At 41.6% G+C, this 10823-nt stretch overlaps 1 protein-coding gene across 1 annotated transcript; it reads left to right on the plus strand.

Annotated features, from left to right (window-relative positions):
- Window positions 1–224: 224 nt before the first annotated feature.
- Window positions 225–10078, plus strand: slbp (stem-loop histone mRNA binding protein). The gene is made up of 8 exons (XM_084132379.1): window positions 225–371; window positions 1073–1186; window positions 2900–3004; window positions 3147–3209; window positions 4754–4903; window positions 4991–5131; window positions 7953–8064; window positions 9571–10078. Exons 1-8 carry the CDS (start codon window positions 316–318, stop codon window positions 9628–9630), a joined length of 801 nt encoding a protein of 266 aa, XP_083988505.1. The 5' UTR covers window positions 225–315; the 3' UTR covers window positions 9631–10078.
- The last annotated feature ends 745 nt before the right edge of the window (window positions 10079–10823 follow it).

The following is a 10823-nucleotide window of genomic DNA, read 5'->3' on the forward strand; positions in this document are numbered from 1 at the left end:
GCTCCAAACAGTCCTTTGTGGGCTTTGTCTGTTTTGGATTCCCGCCACAGCTTTCTAAAGCGGAAAAACAGAGCACTGCGTCTTACGCGCTCAACTCTTGATGTGATCTACACACCATAGACTGAGAGAAACAAACAGTCCCGATGATTTGAAGATCGACGGGTGTGGGCGTGTCTATTTGCGAGACACGTCACTAGCGCCGCCCCTCAAGTGTCACGTGACCTGGATGTTGACGTACACTGCGGGACGTTGGCGCGGTTTAATCCAAACCCGGCTGCTGTTCGTACGCGCGGTTTATAATTTCCACTTGAAGAAATGTCCGAACAGCAAAGATACAGCTATGAAAACGACTGCAAACCTGACGAAAACAGGTAAGAAGTTCAAAACTTGATGTGTGTGGTCGGTTTTTACTTTTCATGGTTTATGACTTTATAGCTGCACGGTTTGCTAGCATAGCCAGACACTAAGTAACGTTAAGCTATTGTCTTCCGGAGTGCAACATTTAGTCTATTTTGGGTTAATAAAGCATGCGTTTTTGCACTCCTTTTAACTTATTCCCGTTTTCCCCCATGTATCCCTAACTCTTTTAATTATGGACGCATTTCTGCAGCTAGTGAATGAGGTGTGAAGTTCTCCCGCCTTCGTTTGGAGTGTAAATGAGCATTTGGCGCCATGAGAACATTAAGATTTTATCACCGCATTCATGAAAACTACATGATTAAACATTAATACCTCTCTCAGTGTGCCTGTTTTATTCAGTCGCTATATTTCTGTTGTAGTGAGCAGTGTGTGTTGACAGCAGATTATTTTGTGGCGCCTTGAAAACAAAGGCTAACTTAAACAGTATATTAGCTTGTTTTAGGTTAAAAAGTTGCTTATTGGTGCAAAACGATATTTACAGCACGGAAGATTTTGTGGCCAAGTGTGTATAATGATTAATGTTTTTGCATGAGTTCATTTATTTACAAAATAAATGAATAAACTGCTCATTTTAATGCATGTGCAATGTTCAGATAATGTGTAAAACTCATTCTTTTTTTAATGCTTCTCATGTCTTTTGTCTTGGTTGAAGGAACAAAGGCTCTTCCCGATGGTCCCAGTGTAGGAAGCGCGGAGCAGATGGTAGTCTGAGGAAAGCTGAAGAAGATCTGGGCAGAGATCAGAGATGTTCACGCCGACCCGAGAGGTGCGTTCAGACTCTGATCCCAATAACCTGTGCATGAAACACTGCTTTCTCAACAGAGTCACCTTTACTTCGACATTTTGTTCGGTCTATCAGATGCATCAATTCTAACTTCTTTGCTAATTTGATTAAATTGCATCTAATCTCATCCTGGCATTCGAGTGATGGTCAGTTAAAGGGATAGTTCACCCAAAAATGAACATTATCCCATGATTTACTCACTCGAAGTCATCTTAGGTGTGTATGACTTTCTTCTTTCAGACGAATACAATCTGACTTATATTAAAAAATATCCTGGCTCTTCCCAGCTTTATAATGGGAGTAAATGGTACCTTAAATTTTGAAGCCCAAGTGCATCCATCATAGGGCTGAAATCTAATTGCGCTTATTTTTTATTTATTTATTTTTTACCAATATTGCGATTTAATATGCGGTTACTTTCTAGTACTACTAGTTCTTTATCTTCTGTATTATTCGACAAAGACAAGCAATAAATCATTGTATAGGGATGGGAATCTTTAGGCACCTCATGATCTACTTTTTTTCTTAATTAATCTTGTTAATGACACTTAAAATCTTTAATTACATGTGTAATTATACGAAATAATTATTCAAAAATGTTACATGTTAAGAATTTTTAATAGGCTATATAAACTAATATAGCTTCAAAATATAAAAGCTAGTAAATAACAAATAGGAACAAAAAAAACCATTACAAGCAATAAACAAAGAGTGCTTTCAGTATTTAAAAGTATGTCTGAACGCTTTCCGTTCAAGAGCTGTTTTTTTTTCTCTCAGTTTAGATACGATAAGCTGCATTCACACTAATGCTCAGATCTCTTTTGAAATATAAGATGTGGTTTGTCCTGTTGGTTTAAGATATAACTGATCGTGTTTACATTAATTTCGCAACATAAAAGCATTTTGAGATGCAAGTACATTTAACCAATGAGTCTCTCACAGACGCGAACGCTCTTCACAAAACGCGCGCGAGTATTTTAAATTGAAAGCGGCTTTCTCAGAAATTTTCATATTTTTAATATATATAAGCCAACTGCGTTCCAAAAGACATAAATGATGCCTTAGCAGAGCATTTGTGAGGAAAATTGGTAACATCAAGCAAAGCGGCATAACCTGTGCGATAAAGCCCGCGAATGTCCTTGTATTTCACTTAAACCTTTCCAAACTTTATGAAAGATTATTTTTCGGAAGGTTTGAACGGTGTCGTGTGTGTGTGTGTGTGTGAGAGAGAGAGAGATTAGAAGCAAGAAGAATACGGTTGTTTCTAAAGCACACGCAGCGTCATCACGCATCTGTGTTTAAAAACTAAGACTCGATTCTGAAATTCTCTGAATCGATCCAAAATAGTTGGAGAGAGAATCTATAACACAATTTATCATTATATATATATATTATAACATAACACTGTTTAATTTATGTGACATTCTGTAAAAGTAACCCATGTGACTCTTATAAAGGCCTTCTGAAGCGAAGCCATGCTTTTTTGTAAGAAAAATATCAATTTTTTATAACTTTATAAACTGTAACCACTGGCTTCCGGTAACGACCATACGTGAGACCAGTTCCGGCGGCAGAGTGACCTCTGACCTCTGCAAATTTTATGATGGCTGTATGCACTTTTTTGAACTTTTAAAATCTAAGTAAATCATTTGTCGTCACTAAACGTGTCTGACGTGATGTAATGTTTGTGTGCAGTTTCACGACCCCGGAGAGCGAGGGTCCGGTGTCGAGAGTGAAGAGCTGGGGCGACGAGGTCGAGGCCGAGGAGATGCGCTCAGACGTCCGCCGCGATATGCATCGGTCCGTTGCCTCGCTTCTTTCATGCTTTTCAATCAAATCTGATTTATATTACACACAGGACCATTTTTCTTGGCTAAATATAAATTTGATTTGTTAATTAACCGTATTGATAAGCCGTTAATTGGTGATTTCTGTTTTCCAGATACAGGAGGAGGATTCTTGCAGTGGATGTTCCTCAAAGAGACAGAAAACTCTCATCTGGAAGGTTTGTGATTGTAACATGTTCAGTGTTTACGTCTCCAAAAAGCTGGTGCAACTTTCCCATGTTAAGATCCTCTCTGTTTCGAATCCTATGTTGATTCCTCTGCCTATGTTCAAAACATCGGCTCCAACAATGCTGTGAGTTTGGGCTGGTTTGGTGAACAATGGCAGGTTTTTTGGGGGGCAGTTTTTTATTTCTTTACGTACAGCTCCGATATACTTTAAGCAAAAGAACAAAATCGTGTGACGTCATTTCATGCAAAATTCAGGCCATAGCGAGGTTTGTTTCGGGAGTTCAAAACCGCTTGCTAAAGTGAACTGTCCAGAAAAGTTTGCTCCCATTGGTCCGAATGGTGATGTAATATGTGGGTGTGGCTCTTAGGCTCCGCCCTCTGAGGTGTAAGCTCTGCAATAGGCTCTATGCACGAACGCTGCTGACGTATTTCCGGTAGAATCTCAGCCAGCGTCTTCCGCATAGCGCGCTCTATAGCGAAGTGCACTAGCGGCACAATTTTCATAAATTCATTTTCTCAGAAACGGAGAGTTTAGAAACCGATTCGCTGGTCGGATTTCGCATGATATGAGAATAATCGCCCTCAAAGTTGTCGATGTAGCTCAAAATATATAATTTAAAGCCCTTCTCTTTCTTACTCTTAGGTTTGACCGCTAACTACCTCACAATAGTGTTAACATCATTCACGCTAACCGCTGGAAGTTCTTGTAAACAGCGAGTGTAATTTACCATTATCTCCACCGAATGCAAAAACGGCTTGCAACGCAGCACTGGATGTAACTGGGCGGGCGGAAATCGTGCATAGAGCCTATTCAGCACTCCAGTCACATCACGTGTATTTATATCGCACTTTATACAACATATTGCTTATAATCAAGCAGCTTTACAGTATTAAACATGAAATACGGTGTCTCTTTCAATTAGAATTACAACATTTTCTAATAGAGCCACACCCACATATTACATCATCACCATACGAACCAATGGGAGCTGGAAGGGGTTTAGCAGACAGAGCGAACTTTTCCGGAAAGTTTACTGTCAAGCTGTTTCAAACACAAAACCAACTTCTTGGCCTGAGTTTGATTGAAGTGACGTCACACCAGTTTGCTTGAAGTAAAACAAAAAACAAAAGCTTTCTATTCCAGATAAATGCTGTTCTGTTGAACTTTATCAAAGAATCCTGAAATAAAATGTAATGTAATGTAACTGTTTTCAACACTGATAATAATCATAAATGTTTCTTGAGCATCAAATCATCATATTAGAGTGATTTCTGAAGGATCATGTGACACTGAAGACTGGAGTAATGATGCTGAAAATAATAAATTACACTTTACTGTATATTCACATAGAAAACTGATGATTTACATTATAATAATATTTTGCAGTATTACTGTTTTTGTATTTTTAATCAGGTGAGACTTCTTTTAAAAACATTAAACATCACACTGACCCCAAACGTTTGATCGGTGCTGTACTTCAGGTATAACTCTTCCTGGATTGAGTCGTAACCCGAGCTTTTCTCGTTCCCCCAGTTCAGACTCCAGAGACTCTCGAGACTCAAAGGATTCTCCGGGTAAAGGCGACTTCGAGACCGACGAGACCATACTCGTGCGCCGCCAGAAGCAGATCAACTACGGGAAGAACACTCTCGCGTACGACCGATACATCAAAGAAGTGCCCAAGTGCGTGACATCATGATGTAGTGATCTGCTATGACCTCTCGCACAGTCTTGTTGTCAAAGTGCTGAAGATTATTTTTGTGATTTTAGGCCTATGAGAGAGCAAGGCGTTCATCCGAAGACTCCAAACAAGTTTAAGAAGTACAGCCGGCGCTCGTGGGACCAGCAGATCAAGCTGTGGCGGGTCAAGCTGCACGCCTGGGACCCCCCCGCTGGAGACCTGCAGCAGATGTGAGATCACACACCGTTACAGCCCTCCACACACACCGTTACAGCCCTCCACACACACCGTTACAGCCCTCCACACACACCGTTACAACCCTCTACACACACACCGTTACAGCCCTCTACATACACACCGTTACAGCCCTCCACACACACCGTTACAGCCCTCTACATACACACCGTTACAGCCCTCCACACACACCGTTACAGCCCTCTACACACACACCGTTACAGCCCTCTACATACACACCGTTACAGCCCTCCACACACACCGTTACAACCCTCTACACACACACCGTTACAGCCCTCTACATACACACCGTTACAGCCCTCCACACACACCGTTACAACCCTCTACACACACACCGTTACAGCCCTCTACACACACACCGTTACAGCCCTCTACACACACACCGTTACAACCCTCTACACACACACCGTTACAGCCCTCTACACACACACCGTTACAGCCCTCTACACACACACCGTTACAGCCCTCCACACACACCGTTACAACCCTCTACACACACACCGTTACAACCCTCTACACACACACCGTTACAGCCCTCTACATACACACCGTTACAACCCTCTACACACACACCGTTACAGCCCTCTACATACACACCGTTACAGCCCTCCACACACACCGTTACAACCCTCTACACACACACCGTTACAGCCCTCTACACACACACCGTTACAGCCCTCCACACACACCGTTACAACCCTCTACACACACACCGTTACAGCCCTCTACATACACACCGTTACAGCCCTCCACACACACCGTTACAACCCTCTACACACACACCGTTACAGCCCTCTACACACACACCGTTACAGCCCTCCACACACACCGTTACAACCCTCTACACACACACCGTTACAGCCCTCTACATACACACCGTTACAGCCCTCTACATACACACCGTTACAGCCCTCCACACACACCGTTACAGCCCTCTACATACACACCGTTACAGCCCTCCACACACACCGTTACAGCCCTCCACACACACCGTTACAGCCCTCCACACACACCGTTACAGCCCTCCACACACACCGTTACAGCCCTCCACACACACCGTTACAGCCCTCCACACACACCGTTACAGCCCTCCACACACACACCGTTACAGCCCTCCACACACACACCGTTACAGCCCTCTACATACACACCGTTACAGCCCTCCACACACACCGTTACAGCCCTCTACACACACCGTTACAGCCCTCCACACACACCGTTACAGCCCTCCACACACACCGTTACAACCCTCCACACACACCGTTACAGCCCTCTACATACACACCGTTACAGCCCTCCACACACACCGTTACAGCCCTCCACACACACCGTTACAGCCCTCCACACACACCGTTACAGCCCTCCACACACACCGTTACAGCCCTCCACACACACCGTTACAGCCCTCCACACACACCGTTACAGCCCTCCACACACACCGTTACAGCCCTCCACACACACACCGTTACAGCCCTCCACACACACACCGTTACAGCCCTCCACACACACCGTTACAGCCCTCCACACACACCGTTACAGCCCTCCACACACACCGTTACAACCCTCCACACACACCGTCCGTTACAGCCCTCCACACACACCGTTACAGCCCTCCACACACACCGTTACAACCCTCCACACACACCGTTACAGCCCTCCACACACACCGTTACAGCCCTCCACACACACCGTTACAACCCTCTACATACACACACCATGAGCAATAGAATCGCCATTGGCTAGGACATTTTTTTAGTTTACTCGCCAGACTGATGTACTATGTGTATGCGTGGTAAAAATGAGTGATGGCACCAGAAAACGTGGACGGAAGCGCTTTTGAGTACCAACATTTCTCGGGACACGTTTACTAACTGGAGTCGGATTTTTCTCCATCTCTGGGAAGATTGCAGTCATGATTAGGGCAGCACGATATAACGCTCTAGCGTCGATACCGCGATGTGTGTGTCCGCAAGCATATCACAGCGCAGCATATGTGATGTCATGCACATATACGGATTTTAGTTGATCGGTTTCATTACTACCCTCTACACACACCGCGAGCAATAGAACCGCCATTGGCTAGGACATTAGTCACTTTAACTGAACTTAGGACTGGTGGTGGAGCTCGGAGGATTGAGGAGCTGCTGGGTTCACGAATATTAATCACGTTCTCAGCGTTTTCTCGAACTGATTTGCTGAAATAACAGGGATGAGCTCAGTCCAGCCAATGAGATTTTGCCTTTTCCGCATTAGCTCCGCCCACTAATGAAACGGGCATATCTCTGCTTGTTCTTAAAAGCTGAATAATTCCAAATGAACATACAAACATTTTCCAAAGGCAAATACTATCGTTTACATGTAGCGCGTCAATTCTGCATGGTATGTAAGTCTCTCTCTCTCTCTCTCTCTCTCTCTCTCTCTCTCTCTCTCTCTCTCTCTCTCTCTCTCTCTCTCTCTCTCTCTCTCTCTCTCTCTCTCTCTCTCTCTGCGTGTGTGAGAAACACGGTAAAGCGACCTCACACTACAGTTTACAGTACATCAAATACTCTGTGCATCCACTGCGCTACATTGAAATAGTCCAGATCGCTTGACGGAGAGCGAAACACTCAAGCGCTCAGTGTTCAGCGAGTGAAAATATATCCATGCTAAACTTATACTCAACCTCAAACACACACACTGGCGAGTAAAATCTGAGCATTTATTAGCCTATGTCTAATGATAGACATTTAGTCGCCCCAGAGTGAAGATGTAGGCGCATATGCAAGTGATGTAATCAGTGTTGTGTTTCTGTGTCAGAGAGGAGATTGACTTGGGGGAAATCATGGACTTTGAGTTGGATGTGGAGTGTTCTGCGGATCCTGACTCCCAGTGTGCATCAGCCAACGCAGCGTCACTGTCTCTGACGGAGGTAAGATTCTGTACAGAAGTACGTCACATCAGACCCGCCAGGAATACACCTTTAAAAATGGTGGTAATTTCCAGGATTTGGTGAAAACCTCATTATATTAAGGCATACGACATTAACTGGGTTCCTATCGAAGCTTGTTTCCGCCACAGGAAAAATAAATAAAAAACGTAATTGCTAGTTTATATATCGGGATATAAAGTCAGAATTGTGAGACATAAACTTGCGATTCTGACTTTATAGCATGCAACTGGGAGATATAAACTCAGAACTGCATGATATGAAGACGCAGTTGCGTATTGTGAGAGAGAAACTTGAGGAATAAAGTCAGAATTATGAGATGATAAAGTTGCAATTATCTTTTAAAATGTTTTATTCTGTGGCGGAAACAAACTCCCATGGGTTCCCACGCAGTTTGGAAAAGTATGAAATTTGATTTGAGTAATTTCCAGGTCTGGATAAGTATGGAAAAATGTGTTTTATTATTGGGACTATTATATAGGACTATTGACCTTATTGTTTTCTAAGATGTAAAGTTAAGAATTTCTAAAATTAAATGTATCATATCATGCAAGTGCATGTTATCACTTTGAGAAAACCAATGAAAAGAACAGAAAATAACTATTTACAGATGACTGTACTACACTGCAAAAAATGCTTTTCTTAGTATTTGTCTTGTTTCTAGTCCAAATATCTACACTTTGTCTGTTTGCGTCTGTAGATTTCTCATAAATTCAACAAAAGTTGGCGTTATTTTTATCCTGGCTTTATCCAATACTCAGATTTCATTTTTTTAAATATATGCAAATTAGCGCATATTTAATTACATATTGCCTAATTTGCATATTTAAACATTAAATTACAGAAAACTTGTAATACATTTTTTTTCTCATCTTAATGTAGGTAATCAACTGGGAAAGTTTCATGGTGATATCTGCTAGTTAAAAATGTTACCCTATTCACCTGTAGTGTCTCGCCTTAAAACCAGCAAAATTATCTGCCAATGGTGTAAGAAAAATAATCTTGTTTTCCATTTGAATTAAGATTATTTTCCTGTTATTACTTTAAGCAAAAACTCAATTTTGAAAATGTGTAGGAACCCTGTATTTAGCCTTATGATGTTCGGCACTAGATGTACAATAGTCGTACGTGAGAGAGAACTAAACCGATAAAGCTTTATTTTTCCAAATGTTTCTTTATCGCACCAGTGCACCTTTGAGTAGTACTGCACTTTTTCCAGTTAAATGCGAGTTACGCAGGATTGCAAAATGTGGCATTTGGTTGATTGTGTGTTGTGTGATCATGGCCTCAAGCTAGAAAAGGTCAAAGCGTCACTAAAAAAAAAGGTAATTTATTTTTCTTCTGTCGTTATAATGCATCTATAATGCGATCGTTAAACAAAAAATGGCCATGGGAGAGGCATGAGTATTCGGGAGAGACGCGTCATTACCAGTTTAGTCAGAATTTGAGGTTTTGAGTTTCTTCTAAGCATGTGCTCTTGTCCTGCAGGACTCGCTCACAGGAACCCCTAAGAAGATGATGAAGATGGAGGACGCGGAGATGTCCTGAGATCCGAGTCTCCGTGAGAGAGATCCCGAGCATCTGAACCGTTTTAATGCACTGTTCGTCTCGCTGTTCGCTTGAGGATCACTGTCGAATGCTTCAGGTTCTGCTGTGTTCGTGATGCCACAGGGTTCGACAGCTTCTTGAAGAGAAGGTTTCGTCATCGTCACCGGATTCATCGTTCTCTCCACCTTTTCCTTTTTTGGGTCTTTGAAAAGAAATTGTAAATGTGTAAATGTCGGAGTTGTTTGGCTTTCTGTGGTGGTGATCCAGCGCTCAGTGAACCGTCTCTTGTATTTATCAGTTTGTTGAAACTCACAGCGAATTTCCAATGTTAAGTAGTTTGTGATTTTAAATGTGTATTTTTTTTTTTAAAGAATTTCATTTGATTTGTTAATTTCTATTTTATTAAGAACCTTTTGAAAATAAATATTAAACTGGAATGAGCAAATAATATTTGTGAGTTATTTGTCCCGCTGTAATGAGGAGAATGTGTTCATATATCCAGGGCAATCAGGCTTGAGGCGTGCTGGACTTAAGATGCTGGACTTTCTCAAGACCCTTTGAATTAAACTAAATGTAAAGGCCACTGTTTGCAGGAACCCTGTGGATCCCAGTGTTCGTAAAGCAAATTAATGCTTTTACTGTCTAATGTGGGTGTCTTCAATCTGTAAGATCCCTACATGTGATTATCCTCATGAAAAGGGACCCCATCCTAAATTTTAAAATACCTTTTTAGACTTAAATTGTAATTTAAATTATTCTTAGATTTTAAAATTTATTGTATAAAGATCATTGCTCAAAAACATTATTTTATGCAGTTACGTTTGCACCTATTTTTTATTACTCAATATAATACTGTACTGTTATACTGCATGTATTTATTCACTCATTTACTTATTTTAATCTATTTCTTCTAATCAAAAAACGAGATATTCTCCATTAATTTTAGCCAATCAAACAGCGATTGAGATTCGGGAAGCGTTTAACGGCTCTGGACGCTACAACATAACAACCTAACACAAAATCTTGTGCTTTGCGTTTTTGCATGATGATAAATTGAATTTTGAGTAATTATAGAGAGTTTTTATGTTTGTCAGGTATGATGACCCATTATGACTATTGGCATAGCAGGCCTATATTTTTGTGTGCACAAAGTCCAAACTCCTCAAAAACATCTGAGAATAAGTCATTCTGAG

The sequence above is a fragment of the Abramis brama genome, assembly GCF_963993115.1.
Source record: "Abramis brama genome assembly, chromosome: 13".
Lineage (NCBI taxonomy): Eukaryota > Metazoa > Chordata > Actinopteri > Cypriniformes > Leuciscidae > Abramis > Abramis brama.